This window comes from Exophiala viscosa, assembly GCF_022695815.1.
Source record: "Exophiala viscosa unplaced genomic scaffold EDD37scaffold_5, whole genome shotgun sequence".
Classification (NCBI taxonomy): Eukaryota; Fungi; Ascomycota; class Eurotiomycetes; order Chaetothyriales; family Herpotrichiellaceae; genus Exophiala; species Exophiala viscosa.
The window spans coordinates 348,777-365,468 of record NW_026944357.1 but is presented as its reverse complement, the minus strand read 5'-3'; the positions used below and the strand labels follow the sequence as shown (position 1 = coordinate 365,468).

The following is a 16,692-nucleotide window of genomic DNA, read 5'->3' as shown; positions in this document are numbered from 1 at the left end:
ATGTGAGCACCAGCAAGACGCTGGCGGTCTGTGAGTTTGCTGGGACCCACGAGGGTATTTCCCAAGGCATAGGAGACATGGTGGTGCGGGACTGCGGCGACCGGAGTGTTTAGTAAAACGATATGCTGATTGTGGACTCCTGATCACTCTGAGAACTTTGAGCATGCGATCAGCTGAGGTTCTACACCGCTCTATATAACACTCACAGGCATACTCGTCTAGGGGCAACACCAAGATCCAGATGTGTCCGCTATCTTGGATATCTAGCACAGATACGGTGTTTTCCGCTAAACTCAGCGCCACGGCTGGCAGTTTAGGGCTTTTGGACCAGTCACGGGTGCTGGATTATCGATTCTGGACCGACAAGCCCAGGGTGAGAGTCAACCTGGACCCTCACTTTATCTGGGCGAGGGAGATCACCACTGGCCTAAATTCCGTGGAATCGTCGATGCAAAAGGTCCCATACCTCCAACCAGCCTACGAGGTGTCGCATAAGTCCGATATCGACCTTCCCCAGCGCCATTTCCCCAAAATTCTTACGGCAGCGAGCATGTCCGTTATCTTCCGAGGGTCACAGTGAACCTACAAGCTAAGGCTAAACAAGTCCGGCTGGGGTGCGCAGATGTCCGACTACCTCAAGTACTATGGTTATTTAACAGCCGGCCTCTTTCTGAACGTCTAGTGAGTTGTAGCAAAGGACATCAGCGACACACGACACAAGATGCCAGGCAGACTCATTTCTTGGCCAGAGTGGCCCGAGTTCACCCCTACCAAGGCTGAAGGGGGAGATGACCTTATCGGATACAAGAAAGCGATAGTCGACAAGTACGGCAAGGACGCCATTGTCCAGAGCTGGCTGAAGGTGTGCAAGGAGTTGGAGTCTGTCACTGACAACATCGCGTCCCAAGGCAGCGCCGCCATCCCAGAGCTCCAATTTGACGACCTCTTCTCCTTGAGTCCGGAGAAGAAGACCCAGCTCAAGAACACCGGATGCTTCGTTGTCCGAAACGTCTTCAGCAAGGAGCAAGCAGACCAGTGGTTCTCGGACCTCAAAGAGTATGTCGCCGCCAACAGGTCGTCGATTAAAGGCTGGCCCGTCGAGACCCCGTTCATCCTCAACCTATACTACTCACCAACTCAGATCGCTGCCCGCTCACATCCCAACCAGCTAAAGCTGTCTGAGGAGCTCAACTCTTGGTGGCACGACGACACGGGCAAGACCTCGCCCGAGCCCCTGTCCTATGCGGACGGTGTCCGCATCCGTCCTCCAGGGGTTCAATTCCGAGGTCTCGGCCCTCACATCGACGCCGGCAGTCTCTCTCGATGGGCCGACCCAACCTACCAATCCGTCTACTCGGCCGTCTTCTCAGGCCACCCAGAACACCTCGACAACTATGACCTGACCATCCGCAAGAACGCCAACCAAGCCCTATTCCCTGGCTCCGCACATTCCAGAGTCTTCCGCAGCTTCCAGGCCTGGACGGCCCTGACGTCCGCAGGCCCCGGCGAGGGATCGCTGATGCTGTACCCCAACGTCAAGTACACCATCGCATACCTGTTGCTGCGCCCATTCTTCCAGGCCCCATCGTCCGAAGAGGACGTCATGGACGCCAGCAAATGGACCTTCGACCCCGAGAGCCCTTGGTTCCCAGGCACATTCCGCATGGACAGCCAATTGTTGTCCCCCAGCTCGCATCCTCACCTGCGCCTGCGCGAGTGCATGGTCAGCGTGCCGCACATGAACCCCGGCGACACCGTCTGGTGGCACGCCGACATGTGCCACGCCGTCGAGGTCGAGCACGAAGGCGACCACGACGCGAGCGTCACGTATATCGCCGCCACACCCCGGACGGAGCAGAACATGAGCTACGTCAAGGGTCAATTGGAGGATTTCTTGAAGGGTGTTCCACCCGAGGACTTCCGAAAGGGTCCTCGCGAGAAGGACTTTAAGCTGTTCACTGGCGAGAAGGGCATTTTGAGTGGTGAGGCGGGCAGACGGGCTTTCGGGTTCGATTTGATCTCTTCCTAGTCTAAAAAATGTATAGCATATAAAATTTACATAGCATAGCATGTTGTGTACGGAGTATTTTGACTTAGCTCATTCAGATTGGGCGCACTCTATTACTACTAGGTAGTTGTCGAAAAACTTAGCCTGTACTGTACGAAACACGTCGGACCTCAACACTGATGGAATCGCATGTGGTGCTGTGGAGTACTGTAGTCGTCACAGTCACCATGAATCGAACCGTGATCATGTACACGAGGTGCCGGATGTCGGGCACTGTCTACACCACAACACACACAGCATGTAGCAAGTGAATCCCATTCAAAGCGGATGTCGGCACAGACTTAACTCACAATAGATGGGTGACACAGGGGATGTCGAGTGTCTGTGACTACATACAAAGTCTATATAGATCGTAGAGCGCCACGTACTCCCACACGGGAAGTCGGGTCAGTGGGTACATCACATTGAAGACGTCGAGTACCAATAGGGTCAGTGTCACAAATGATCCACGGATCGTACAAGATCTTCTGATGCCGTGTTTACCGAAGGAAGTTCATGTCACTTCTGACTGGCACATTGCTTATTCCCCAGTTCGGTAGCATAAATAGAGTAGGAAATCAAACCTCTGTCAGTCTGTGAGTTCGCACATCAGATACACCTAGATGGCTGGCTAGCGGAGTTCAAGTCGACAGAAGCTTTTGAGAAGCATTCGGCGCCCGTTTTAAGCCGCTTCCAGTCAGGAGTCAGAAAGCGACTACTTGATTCGGATCCTCGTGGTCGACAGGAAGTCGGTCTCTGATGACTCCGAATCGGGCCTCTACTGGTCGGCAACAGAAGAACAAAACTCTGTAGAGCTTTCTCCTTGCTGGGGGTTGGACACCGATACTCTCCTGCTACCGACCAAAACCAGGCGAAAAAGACATCGGACTTCGATGGCCGGTGGCTTTGCACAAGACCACTTCACAAAAAGGCCAAAAAGTGTTTGCATTGTGGACACTGGCAGTGGACAAGTTGTTACACCATCTGCAATGCAATGAATGCTGTTTTGCCTGCGCCACTTTCATCAACTCATTTTGCTCTAAAGAAAGGGGTATCTCTTGCTCGACTGGCTTTTCCTCGTCAGACACATATCGATCATTAATGACGCTCGTGACCCTTTTAACGCTGATGTTCATATTCATGCTCCAAGTCCATATTCATGCTCATGCTCATGCTCCTGCTCCACGCAATGTCTGCTACTAAATGATACTGGCAATTTTCATTCGCGTGCGATTTTCACTCGTGTCTTGATTCGGTGCGAGGATCAACGATGGAAGTCCTGGTGTAGGCGTATGTGAGATTGATGGCGGTGGTAGTGGTGGTAGTGGTTGCTGTTGCCCCGGATATGGCGATGGAACCTGGTCGGGTCCGCGATGTTGTCGGTTCTCCCATAGCCGCTGAAGATAACGTGCCGCCTGCTCGACGTGCGACCACCCACCCCAATCGTGCTGTTCCTCTTCGGAAAGGAAGTTATCCCACGAAGGAGACTGCGCACTGGGAGTTGACTGAGGCTCTGTCTCTGAATTCAAGTGCTTTGGACGTCCATGCTTCTGTCGCCGACTCAGGTGTGTGCCTGTTTCGGCGTTACCCCATACCCAGCTATTCGTACTTGACTGTAGATCTGCCGTCAGGTACACGAGTATTTCCTCGTCATGCTCTGGACCAAGCGAAGTTGGGCCCTCGAAGTGGGTGATCAATCGGCGCAGGAAAAAAGAGAGGTATCGGCCGCAACAAACATTGATCGAGCGGGCATCGTTAATCGTCGCAGCTGCTCTCAGCACGATGAAGAAGGCATCAAAAAATTGCCGAAACAATAGTAGGAGCATGCATCGCCACATGTGCGTACAGAGCAACGTCGTCGAAGAGAGTATGAAGCGCTGCTCCCAATCTTGTGATTTTGAGTTGGGTACCATGCACCTCGAAAGGACCCCGGCAGTATCTCGTGCCGCATGGACACATTGCTCGATCGCTTGCGCACGCTGTTCGGGAGACGATGACGGAGACAGATTGTGGCGATGTAACAGGATGCGGCTGTTTTGGAAGTAGATGAGTGGTACCATAATACACGGATCTAATGCTGCCGTCGATGACAGCTGCACTTGCCGAGGAAATAGTTGAAGGCATTCACCCAGATGTGTCTCGAATCTCGTCAAGGCTTCATTGGTGATACACAGAGAGCGAAACATCTTGGCCAGAGGAGCCATCAGTCGTGCAACGTGGACACTCGCCAACAACAGAGTAGGAGGAAGAGGAGTCTGAAGATCGTCGGTCACTAACCGTTCTTCGTCAAGAACCTGAGGATACTCGGTGTCGCATTCGTCGTCGTTGATCAGCATGGGCTTGCCGAGTTCCAGAGCGAGGAGTCTGCCATTGTCAGTATCGCAAAGCGAAAAGCACTTGGGCACTTACCGGTCCCAAACATAGAAGGAGTACCATATGCGTTTCCGCATTTCTCCTTCAATGGGTGACCACTGACCGCCCTGGACGTGAAGTCCCAAATCCTGCACAACACGAATAGCAGAGCCTAGCCATATCCAGCTGGCAGATTTTCTGTTCATTTCAACCAGGGCAATGCTGGCCAGAAATGCCACAATGGCCTGATTAACAGAGACATCGTCCTCCCAGAAATTGATCGTAGAAATGGCCCGAGTCAAGTAATCTTGCGCTTCCGGAAGCCTACTGGAGTCGTGGGTAGCTAGCGCGCCGCAAGCAAGCACTCCATACAAGACCGCGACCCAATCTGTTGGTAGGGTATGTGTACTGGGTCTGTCCATTGCGACCGCAAACGTCCGCTGAAATCTTGGCCAGTACAGAACAGGAAATTGACGATGTACGCATTCGTGATAGTAATGCAACAAGCGCTCTGCTGCAGGGCGTGATGGTAGCCCTTGCAGGTCTGAAACGTTCGAATGTGAGCCGTGCGATCGTGGGTTTGTGCCCGTGACGGGAGGTTTCAGCAACCCCCGGCCAATATCATTCAACTGCAGTCTTGCATTTGTGAGATCTTGAGGTGACCTTGCTTTCAACATCCGTCTAGGGGATTTTCCAACGGCTGGGAAGTCGGTGAAAGCCAGGAGAGTGGCGTCAGGACGAAAGTCGGTTGAGAACTCGGTCCTCTGCTCGACGGCATGGAATCGGTCCAGCTGTTGGCGGGCTTCTATTAGTTGCCTTTCTAAATCCTGTACTTGCCTGCAGATAATCAGAATTCACACATCACCGGGTCATCGGCATGGACTCACTTGATAGATGACATGCGGCGATTTGTGTCCTTGGTGAACTGGCAGCGAACGTTGCGACTCGAGCACTCTGTACAACTGGTGGTCTCTGTTGCATCGCACTTGGAAAAATGTCAACAACGATCCCAGTCAATCTTCATTTAGTGACCAACCTTGACTTTGCGCTCTCGACACGCATCACAACTGGGATCCTTTCTTCGTTGGCGGTATGCCCGCTTGGGGTTGTGCATCATCATGGCTGAAAGCTGAGCGGGAGACGGAGTGCCACTTGCTACGCCAGTCCGTAGGGTGTCGCTGAGGTGCGACGATCCTTCGTGGGGGGAGACCGACCCTAGATCATGAGGGTAATAAGAAGCCATTGTTGTTGCTGAGTCTTGTGACTGTAGTCCCGGTCGACTATGGGGAGCGAACGACGGTATTGGTAGCGACTGCTGGGACTGAATGTGAGCACTTGAGGGCGATCCGGAGGAGGTAGCGCTCGGTGACTCTCTTCCAGCATACAGCTGATGCTGCATTTCCACCACCTTCTGCACCACAGATGTTCCAAGACGCGCCCAGGTCAGTCGTGCTCCGGTGTCGAAGAGTATACCGTCGCGCACTGCCTAGGCCTTCCAACACCCCATCCCTCACCCAGCGACCACAAACTTCGAAAGGGTCAGTCCGCGGTGTTGAGAACAAAGCGTTGTTCTCGTAGAAAGAACGCAGGGCAGACCCGGCACGACGATTCCTTGGAGTTGCCGTAACAGTCGAAGCGAGATGCAAGTCTGGAGACAGTTAAAGGTCCGATCTTGGCCCAAACGGTCCCCGGAATAAAAGCGAAAGTGGTCCCCTACAACTGGTCGCCACTTCCACGGTCAGTATAGCCGAAATTTGTTACTAGCAGGTGGCATACTATGGTAAGTGCATAGGGTACTTGACCACCCGGGCGGAAGGAGTGTTGACAAGAGGATACGGTCGTTGACAGGGACTGTTTCCACAAATTGCCAGACGCTTGACTCGTCGATCAAAGGCCAAGTGGGTGGAAGCCGCGATCTTCAGAGCTAAGGAAAAGGGACGCGCATGGGGTTAAAGAGGAGTACTCAGTCAAGAGCGAACGAACATTTGGGAAACTTCTGAAAAGTCAAACCGCTAAACCATTCGTTCTCAAAGTATGGCACGAAACGAGGGCTACCTACTCGGGAGAATTTTACTGACATTGGTAAATTGCGGCTGCGCGTTGCGTGGGAACGCTTCAGAGGGTGACCCGCCTAGGGGGAGGAGATGCCCTTAGGAAGCATGTCGAGGAGACGACCTCTCTGGCACGAGATAGAACTCAACGCAACCTCTGTTCGATCATGAACAGTGGACACCGGAGCAGGATCCAATACTATCCAAATACCGAGTGGGATGGATAAAGATTTCGGATTTGATCGTGACCCTGGAAGGAAGCAACGAGCTAGGGGCATGGTTTGAAAGGTCCCGGTTCTGGCAGCCGAAGTGTAAGGAAGCCAGCCGCAACGTCCTGTGGGCAGCCGAATGAGAATGACGGGCATGGAACACCACTGACTGGTGATCGCCCAATCCACTTTGCTCATTCCAAAAGAGCTCCCCCTGCTTGAACCTTGTGGCAAGGGAGGCCCTGGAAATCGACCTAGGGGCCGCTAACGTTGGTTTGGCGCCAGAAGATCATTGCTGCAGCACTTCAACATTTTTAGAAGCCCTAGATGGTTTCAAGTATACACCCAGATTTATTGCCCGAGTTGAGCCGAAGTGATGCTTGGAATCTCGAAGCCAAGTCGATGATAGATCATTCGGCTTCCGAGTTGATCTCGAGTCAAGCCGTAACAAGAAGGTGCGTACAGGTTAGTGCGGAGACAAAGGGCCACAGCTTCTTCGATACTTTCCTATCGTGAAGTTTGTGCCGCAGTGGTGGTATTGAGTACAAGTGCACCGTGCAACCGCTCGTGGTCCACTTCCTCCAGAATGCTTCCCCTAAAAGAGAGTGATCTCAGCCCAATTCCTTCAGTGGACGGCGCCGCTTCTCTCAGACCACGGGGTCTTTGGTCATGAGGCTTGGCCTCGGTATGTGCAACTGACAGGGGACGGCATTGTTGCCGGCCCGCCTTAGGTGGGCTTCTTCCAGCCCCCAAAGCCCCGGGAGGTGTACTAGCTGGCCACAAGATCTGCTCCTTGATAGTCTGTGCAGATCTTGGCACCGGCTACCGTGCCCATAGGTCTGATGTTGTCCCTTGGGGGTGGAATATAGATCATTCCTCGTACGAGACACCTCGACCGGCTCTTTCTGAACCCGACTGAAAGTCGTGATCTACCAAAGAAACTCTCAGGATCCATCTCTGGCTTTGGATTTAGGATTATGTCGGCTGCGCTCGGATGGTAGTATTTGGGGTAGGGTTTGTACATTAGGTGTTCATCTGCAGCACTCGTAACAATCGTTGCCAAACCAGGCATAGTCCCGTCATGTTTCAATCTTCCTAGGTGCAAAGAAGAGCTTTAATGGAGAAAGATGGAGCATCAAGCACACCAGCGCTGTCAGTCTCCACAAAAACCAACCTCGGCCTTGCAGTCAGAGGTTGATAATACACCTAGGTTGGTGGTTGATTTGAAAGCCGGCTCCTTAAATATTCGAGGCTATCAGAGAGTCGGTTTCACAAAGCGGACCCAGTCTATAACATGGCATTCAGCAACTCCCATCGGTAATTTAAGGTTGGCCATTTTCGAAGAGGATGGAAACATGGAATAGTGTCACGGAGGGAGCACCAACCCCAGCTTCCAGCTTGTCTCGTGCAGGCCTTTGGGTTGTAATACCCGGTAGCCTGTCCGACCAAGGGCAGCCGGCTAACCGAGGAGCCGGATTGAGCAGGACACTGGGATGAAGCTTGTCTTCGGTCCACCCCCGTTTCGAAGGGATTTGCCGTTCTGAGCGAGATGCCAAAATTAATCTTAGCCCAGGAGAGCCTCGGAGATGTGGCGAGGAAAGCTTGACGTACAATCATGAGATCGGAACTTGTGCGATGAGGTACGAAAAATCGCCACCTCGATGTGTGCTTGGCATATGGCCTGTGGGTTGAGATGCCCAAGCAAGCTACATCCAATATCTTGTCGTCTGGATAAAGGATCAATTTGGAACCTTGCTGGTCGAGACTCTTCTTCTGCAGGACGATGGATGTTGACAGCGCCATCAATTCGTGTTAATGCACGCCAGAAACCTGGTAAGACCACTGAACAGTTGCCCCTGCGTTAAGCGAAGGTTTCGCGTGTGTAGTCGAAAACCTGCTTGTCGTCCCAACATCGTCGGCGAAATAAGAAACGATGTCTCCTACGTGGCAAAGTCATAACCGAGACAGGCGAGGAGGCATCCATTCCTGCAGGGACCTTGGAGCAATGTACCGGCCCGCCAATTCAAGCAGCTTGTGGGAACCAACTTAGCGTAGAATAATCGTGTGACTGTGAAAGATCCTGCGAACATGATGCCTCAATGCTAGGCGATATCGGCGGCCAAACGAGTTCATTGACTTCGACACCATACTCCCACCACTTGTGAAATACCTTAGCGGGCTATTCTGAGCATTCTTGTCGAATTCGGCGACCCTAGCTTCGGCTGTCGGTTACTGAACCAACTTGTCAAAGCTAAAAACCGTTGACTAGAAGATCCGCTCCATTGGTGCAGAAGCGCAGAGTAGGACTGATGGAAGGATCTTCTTTTTCCTGAGGGTTTCGTGTGCCCTCAGTGATGGTAGATGTGGAATCCATCGCAGGCTCGGTGGTTTCCGTGGAAGGATACCAGCGTGGTCAGTGTAAATTTCATAATGCTGATTGACTTTTCTCCTGCCTAAGACGGTGAGACCTGTAGTCTGATACCAAAAACGGATCCAGCCAGTTCCAGGATACTTTTGGTGGTCACCGAACTTCGGATCTACGAGGAAACCACAAATATGATCGCCTATGCAGCTGACGCCACAGTCGGAACATCCCTACCTAGAAAGAACATGCATTTCTCCTGGAAACATTGGCTGCTTGCTGACAATTACGCATCAAGCATTGATCCACGATCTCGTCTATGCTTGCTGCAGGATGGAGGAATGGTCGTAGGATCGCAACCTCGAAATCACTTGAACCAGCCTGGCATCTCATAGACCGTGCCTTTCAGTACGGGGATCCCCGGCAAACTCCAGCCAACAAGACCATGGATTCTGCCATGCTTCAGTGGAGCCAGGGGTGACATCGTGCCCTTCTCGAATCTCGCTAGAAGAGATTATTTCATGCGACACGCGTAGATGTGTGGTGCAAAAATCGATGCAGAACTGCCGACTAGATACTCGACTGGATTTGGAATCGAGCAGAGTTGTTTCTCGTACCAATTCTTGGATGACTGTCTTGCTTCGTCATGGATTGGGGAAGGATCATCAGCCACAACCGGTGCATGCACTGTGCATGTAGGGACAATCTTGACTTGACCCGGCTAGGAAGTTCAACGGGTCGAGAATTATTCCTTGATTTGGATATCTTACGATCCACGCCAGGGCGCTTCAGTTGACTACTATCAGCTGATCATAGTTGTGAGATCGTCATGATTGTGATTATAGTGCAGACATCGATGCTATCGAGTCAGGACCGGAGGTCGCAATCGAAGAGTATATGATTGATTGACATACATTCTAAATGCGGAGGGCCTGGCCGTTAAGGTTGGGTGTTGCGGGTGCCTCAGGGTCCGTAGAGTGTGTCACTGAGGGTCTCCGAAATGATGAGCAAGTCGCTACCACTTCCGGTGCACGCTTTAGCGCCTTCTCGGAGGTCTAGAGCGTTCGACATACCCTTGATTTCGAGGCCTGTGGACACACTCGCGGCTACAGGCCCCATTGACGAACACCAGCAATTACCGCTGCCTGACGTCTGAACTTGACGATGATCTTGAGGTTGACGTAGAGAGACATGTCGCCAAGCACAGTAAACCTTCACACACTCGTATTGCCACGGGTTGAGAAGTTATTGGCAATGTTGACCACTGTCCTGGGTGCTGAATCAAATCAACTCCCTGTCCCTTACCCTTGCACGCATGGTTCTGAAGTTGTAAATTGTTCTCCCGGACGTGGGTGCAGGAGTGAACCCGATTTGTCGTGCAAATCGCATAGAGTTCGCCTTCATGCCTGTGATCTCAGACTTCCTGATGGAGATTTGAAACACATTTGCACTTGATCAGTGCTTCCGGGAAGGGAAAGGATAGGGGTGTGATGGACCGAGACAGATTTGCGAAATGCAGTTGATCATGATTTCTGATTCCAATTTTGCATTATCTGATCGACAGCGACGGTCAATCCTTCCATTTCTTCTTCGGGAGTTGTGCCTGCAAAGTTCATGCTGCAGCCAACATAAACGGGCCTTCTCATTCTCCTTGCAAGTATTTTGGCCATCCGAGTAGCGTAGTCTATGCTTGAGCCAGATGTCGACAACGCTGTGCTGATGACGTTGCGGTCGTTGATCATCTACAGCTAATTAGTGATCGCCATAGGCCCTGAAGCCCCAACGAAAATCAACTCTCAACGTACATCAGGCATTGCATAGACGAAACTGCCCATCGGCGGCAACGAGCTGTCGGATAGATCGAGATCTGTGGTTGTCAAGTGAATGATGTTGCAAGTGCCCAAGAAACTCAAGTGAGCATGGAACTTCAAGTGTGGATGTTTGGGTAAGGGAAAGGATATCTCGACAGGAGAAAATGAAGGCTCCATGGTGCAAAGGCATGCACACAGTACTGCAGTATCTGGCACCTTCCTCCGGATCAAGCGTGCATTGAACAGTAATGGCACGAAAAGATGAGTTGATGCAAGTGTGTACAGTGTTTGCGACTCGGTGTTTCTATGCAATCGCTGTTTGTTCTTGGCGCTGGTCGGCTATCTTGATTCTTGCCTCGAAAACCACAAACCATTTCTGCCACTTTTATATCTGATATCCCTACACCCGAAATTGTCAAACTACAATCACAATGACTGAAATGGCCGCTCAGGTCGGGGATGGGGAGGACAACAACGACGGACCAAATCCAGTGTTTGAGGAAAATGATGCTGCTGGCCCACTGCAAGATCCCCTGGAACGGCGTACAATCTTCGCTGCATTGGACTCTTTCTAGTAAGTGAAAAGAAGAAAAGACGTGGGTAAATCGAAAAACAGAGGGCAAGAGCAGCTAGGCGATGTCACTGTCAGATCTATCATGCCCAACAAACATGCTTCCACCACTACCTAACCTATCTGAATCCGTGATATCTATATCAAACCCACCACCCCAGCAAATGAACTAACACCAGCTAACCCAGCTCAACAGCCAGTATCGCAAAAATGCCCATTACAATACCACCCACCGTCGCCGTCAGAACCTCTACGCCCTCCCTTCCCGGCAATGGCAACTACTCGCCGACCCGCCCTTCTCCATCCTTGACACACTCACAGCAGTCGACGACGCCATCGACCACAACGCCGACTTGGCCGACGCCATCTTCAATCTGGGCATAACATCGCTCGGCCTTGACGAAACACCCGCCGCAGACTCACCTCTAAATTGGCACTCGCACGCCCAACCCAACGACATGTCTAAAGCGCACTCGACTATCCGCCAATTCTACCGCGACTGGTCTCACAAAGGCTTCATCCAGGAGGTGCGCCCTCTACTCGACATCATCTCGGAGGATCTGGACATCCACATGACCGGTCCCAGGAGCGACAGAAGGCTCAGCAACATCCTCCTTCCAGGCGCCGGTTTAGGCCGGATCCTTTTCGAACTATGTAGATGGGGCTGGAACATCACAGGCAACGAAATATCCTACCACCAACTCCTCGCCAGCAATTTCATACTCAATGCCACCACTAACCCCGATCAATATGAAATTTACCCCTTCGCAACCACATTTACCAACACCATCTCCCGCGAAAACCAGCTCGCACGGCACACCATCCCCGACACGCACCCGGCCCAAACCCTAGCTGAGCTCTCCTCGACCGGCCACCCCATAGGAGAAATGAACATGACAGCCGGCGACTTTGTGCTTTCATACTCCGGCCCCGACACAAGAGAATCTTTCGATGCCGTGATCTCAGTCTTCTTCATCGACACTGCACCCAATCTGTTCCGCTATATCGAGACAGTAAGAAATTGTCTCAAACCCAACGGTACATGGATCAACATCGGTCCTTTACTCTGGCATTTCGACGACCGCGTCCACGGCGGAAGTCACAACGAAGGGGACAGCAACTCCTCAGGAGGACGACAAAAAGCAGAGGTCGGGCAACAGACACAACAGTCACATTCCCATTCCAACAACACATCCTCCACGCCCACCGGAAGCTCCACATCAACGCACCAACAAACGGGAATGCTTGACAAGGAAGACCAAGGCATAGCCGAACCCGGCTCCTTCGAACTCTCCGACGAAGAAGTCACCCGACTCGTTTCCAAACTCGGCTTTGAAATTCTCAAGCACGAAATCCTCGACAACAATGGCGCTGGGTTCGGATATATGCAAGACCCTTCAAGTCTCCTGCAAAACCGCTACAAGTGTAGTCACTGGGTCGCCAGGAAACTATAATACCACCCTAAAAAGGGTAACCACAGTCAGGAAAAGGCACTCAGAGTGAGTCATCAGTGCATGAAAAATTGAAAACCCTCAACAGTAGCGGCAACTGCTGGGGCTATGTTTATGGCTACATGCAAGATCCTGCCGGCCTATTCACAATTCTACGAATGGCTACAAACCTTCCCTTAGTCGCTGGATGCCTGGGAGATCTTGACTTGACTACATCCCCTGACAATGCGATCCCCTTCAACCGGGCTTCGCAAGTGCTCAAAGCCCGCACGCCAGTACTCGACACGGCTTTTGAAACGGACCTAAATCGCTGATCCAGATCTTACGAGCCGTGGCTGACTGTTCCCAGTCAAGCAAGGCTCAACCGCAATGCAATTGCTACCAAGCTTGCCATGTGCCAGCCGCCTTCAGATGTCGAACAGCTTTGCTTGTGGGGATGGCTGGACAATCCGTCGAATGCTTGAGATATCCAACAATGTTGCTTGTCCGTGGGCTAGACCATCCCTTGAGTTGAATGCTCGTGTCCGCTGCTCCAGCCCTGCAGGCTACATGCACGATCCTGCTAGGCCAGTCCGCTGCAGATGTAGTGTACAGTACCAGAGCACGGTATTGTCCAGAAGATGGTGACAACATGGGATCTATAGTAGCGTTGCATCTTGAAGGGGTTGTGACAAGAGAAATGGAATCAGATCGATCGCTCCACTTGTGGACAAGCTGCTCAAGAGGCCATGAACATACTGTGATATCCTCCCTTGTACTCAAACAAGTACATTTGCTCGCAGAGTATCTTCCACCTTTCTTCCGCTCTCGTCCCAAACATTCATCGCTAATAGGACTTCAATTCTTCAGTGATCAAATTGGCCCATTAAAATAAGCCTCTCATGTCCCCAGCATTCCGTGTACCTTCTTGCAACACTCTCATTTTTACACCCATCTCCTCAGCCTACCTCCCTCATTAGTTCGACATCCAGTACTGATATCCCATCATTCACAATCAAATCCATGGACCCAGTGACCGTGGTGGAATCGAAGTTTATAGTATGATTACTGCCGTGACATCCATTGCTTTAGGATCTCACCACCACAAAAGTGAACCCGCATGCATTTTTAAAGAACCTCTACCAACATTCGCTCCGACGCTGTTGCAGGCAAAATAGAATCCAAGTCATTTTCAAGAGAGAGGTGTGCCACCTGCATCCCGCTCCCAACTCTCGAAGTCGTGCGCTGTTCCGGCCCGGCCTCTTGTAAACCACCATCGTGATCAATCATCTGAATCTGGCCGAACATCGTCCCATGACCTCTCCTTGGCAAACCAATTCGGCGTTGAATTCTGAGCCGTCCAGTGTCAGGTAGATATCGAAGTAAACGCGGTAAAAGGTTCCTTGTGGCGTGTCCATTCGTTCAAAATCCTTTTCGAGATTCTTTCTGGACAGGTCTGAAGTGAGTGTGACGACCTCCTTGATTCGAGGATCTTTTGTGTATTCAGGGCTGAGGTATCTTGTTAGCAAACTCTCAAAAACGCGCGGTTGTCGTCCGACTCACCAAACATCCTCATCACAAGCATACAAAATATCCTCATACATCAAGGTGGCTCCTGGCGCAACTTGCCTGAAGAAGGAGACCTTGACGGGCTCACCAATCTTGACCCTTTCGCCCTTCTGGACGAAAATCTGTCGAGTATACTTACATCGATCTTTGCCGTCGAGACTGGGTACACGGTATTGTTCTGGATGATAACCCTCCTTGAAAGGTTGTAATGTTGCCATAAGGTAGTGTCGTCGTGCCACACGTGAAGTGATGACTCTTTCCGTGATTCCTGCTGTCACAGCACCCTTGACGATAGCAGCGACTGAGTCCATGGGCCGAACGACCTTGGACTGGAATTGTGGGGGCACATGCAACTTGATCTGCTGGAAAAGGTATTCGGACGCACCAAACCCACCCACCACAAGCACGTTCTGTAACGATCTGTTCTGTGCTTGAATGGCGATGATCTGATTGCGTACGAGTTCGAGAATGCGATTGACGACAGGCTCGAAGCACTGGAGGATTTCTTCGTTGGTAAAGGTCATGTATCCTTCTTCGATGCCAGCTTCGGGGAACTCTGCCTCGATGCCAACATCCACGGCCCATTTTTGCCCATTGTTGCGGAAATCGGCCTTGATTCGATTCTCAAAATCCATGATGCATTTGGCATAAACTCTGCCCGCCGTCTTTGAACCATCCGGCAGCTTCATTTTCCTGATCTTGGCGCGTAGGATGTTGGAAAAATTCCGGTTGAGAGCTGTTGAACCACAGGAGTCACCGCTTCCAGCTGTGCATTCCGCCACGGTAAAAGGAGTTTCTTCTTCGACTTCGTAGGCGATCAGATCGACAGTACCACCACCACAATCGACGATCAGGACAGCGTCATGGATCTTGAGGTTGAGGAGACCAGTTTTGGAACAGAACATGGCTGCGGCTTCAGGTTCGGTAATGAGAGTGAGTCTGTTGTCGTTTTCGTCGCGGATGAAACCAGCTTGGATGGCGGCTGCTCTTGTCGCAGCTTTGCCCGCATCATTCCAGATGGCAGGTACGGTCAAGAAGTATCGGATGTTGCGCTCTTCTCGATTGAACACCTCGCCCAGCGTCTTTTGCAATTGGACGCGCATGGCTTGTCGAAGTTTGAAGAGGTAATCGGCGGCGACATCGATCTCGGATTTTCCAGGAGGAAGAGGAGGAAGGTTGATGGGATCTATGTAGGTGTTGCCGGAGAGCATCAGTTGCAGCTTGAACCATTCCACCTTTTGCACACCTGGCTTAGGGTAGCCAGTGGGAGCGAGGGCATCGGCGATGTCTGGGCCCCAGCCCACCACTTTCTGGTATTGATCGTAGTAAAGAACTGTTGGGATCTATGGATGATCAGTCGCTGGCTCTGGGGGGACGACCGTATCTGTGACATACCTTTTGTTTAGTTTGGTTGCCTGCGCCAGGCCATTCTGTTATTATATCCTCCTTTGCTTCTGTATTTGTTGCGAAGGCGAAAGCGACACCCGAAAACGTTGTTCCCTGATCCATGAATTAGTATGGTGGAGTTCTCATAGTGTATGGAATGTGCCATCTTACAAAGTCGATGCCGACGATAAGCTGAGCCTTACTCCGGGCACCGCCCTCTACTTCGGCTGGACGACCAGGAGCGTATTGTTGTGTATGTTGCATGCCCGGCTGAGCACCCATCTGCTGATTATATGCACCTCCATATCCCGCCGGTTGTGGCGGGCCTAGCTGAGGATTTCCACCAACGTAGCTCTGTCTGGTATCAATGGGAGGTGGGTGGTGCGCCATCTGGTTTGGGGGCGGGGGCATAGGCGACTGAGGACGACCTTGGGCGCTGTTGAATGAATAGCTAGGTGGCCTGCCAGGGGCACCTTGCTGATTCATAGATGGAGGGAGACTCGTCTGAGAGGAATTGGGAGGAGGCGGCGTGGTGGCAGCGGTGGAGATGGAGCCGTTGGGTGAAGCGACCGAGGTGGTTTGGATGTTGGCACTACTCTTTCGCTTGGAACCGAATCCTAGACTCTTCAAGCGAGAGGTCATGACATCGACAAGAGGATGCGAAAGTTGTTGAAAAGGAAGAGTTGGAGAGGGAGTCGGACTTGTAGCGCTGGGGAGCGGGCGTTGCAGTCTGGCTGAAGGAAGGAGGGAATGCGAAGGTCAGGTTCAGGTGCTGCGTGAATTGCCAGCCGTGCGGGTTGGAGAAAGAGAGGACACTGGCACAGGCTTAGGCTAAGGCCTGGAGACTGCCGTAAACTGTATTGTTACCAAGTACGAATACCGGATTTATTAGACCCAGTCCCAG

The 16,692-nt window shown here is 51.8% G+C and overlaps 5 protein-coding genes across 5 annotated transcripts; 2 read left to right on the top strand and 3 right to left on the bottom strand.

Moving 5' to 3' along the window:
- The first annotated feature begins 689 nt into the window (after positions 1-689).
- EDD37DRAFT_398968 (uncharacterized protein) lies at positions 690-2,169 on the top strand. Its single transcript, XM_062812300.1, has one exon. The coding sequence runs from the start codon at positions 722-724 to the stop codon at positions 2,027-2,029; it is 1,308 nt and encodes a 435-aa protein (XP_062669963.1). The 5' UTR covers positions 690-721; the 3' UTR covers positions 2,030-2,169.
- A 976-nt stretch (positions 2,170-3,145) lies between these two features.
- On the bottom strand, positions 3,146-6,164 carry EDD37DRAFT_398937 (fungal-specific transcription factor domain-containing protein). Its single transcript, XM_062812299.1, has 4 exons — positions 5,436-6,164; positions 5,287-5,384; positions 4,457-5,236; positions 3,146-4,411 (listed from the first exon to the last, which is right to left on the bottom strand). Exons 1-4 carry the CDS (start codon positions 5,796-5,798, stop codon positions 3,247-3,249), a joined length of 2,406 nt encoding a protein of 801 aa, XP_062669962.1. The 5' UTR covers positions 5,799-6,164; the 3' UTR covers positions 3,146-3,246.
- Positions 6,165-10,544: 4,380 nt separating this feature from the next.
- EDD37DRAFT_649969 (uncharacterized protein) lies at positions 10,545-11,009 on the bottom strand (the record flags this gene model as incomplete). Its single annotated transcript, XM_062818195.1, has 2 exons — positions 10,545-10,763; positions 10,827-11,009. The coding sequence occupies 2 exons, from the start codon at positions 11,007-11,009 to the stop codon at positions 10,545-10,547; spliced, it is 402 nt and encodes a 133-aa protein (XP_062669961.1).
- Positions 11,010-11,221: 212 nt separating this feature from the next.
- On the top strand, positions 11,222-13,113 carry EDD37DRAFT_398885 (N2227-like protein). The gene is made up of 2 exons (XM_062812298.1): positions 11,222-11,476; positions 11,600-13,113. Exons 1-2 carry the CDS (start codon positions 11,469-11,471, stop codon positions 12,855-12,857), a joined length of 1,266 nt encoding a protein of 421 aa, XP_062669960.1. The 5' UTR covers positions 11,222-11,468; the 3' UTR covers positions 12,858-13,113.
- Positions 13,114-14,119: 1,006 nt separating this feature from the next.
- On the bottom strand, positions 14,120-16,430 carry EDD37DRAFT_657757 (uncharacterized protein; the record flags this gene model as incomplete). The annotated part of the gene is made up of 4 exons (XM_062818917.1): positions 14,120-14,342; positions 14,397-15,745; positions 15,798-15,902; positions 15,960-16,430. 4 exons carry the CDS (start codon positions 16,428-16,430, stop codon positions 14,120-14,122), a joined length of 2,148 nt encoding a protein of 715 aa, XP_062669959.1.
- Between the last annotated feature and the right edge of the window lie 262 nt (positions 16,431-16,692).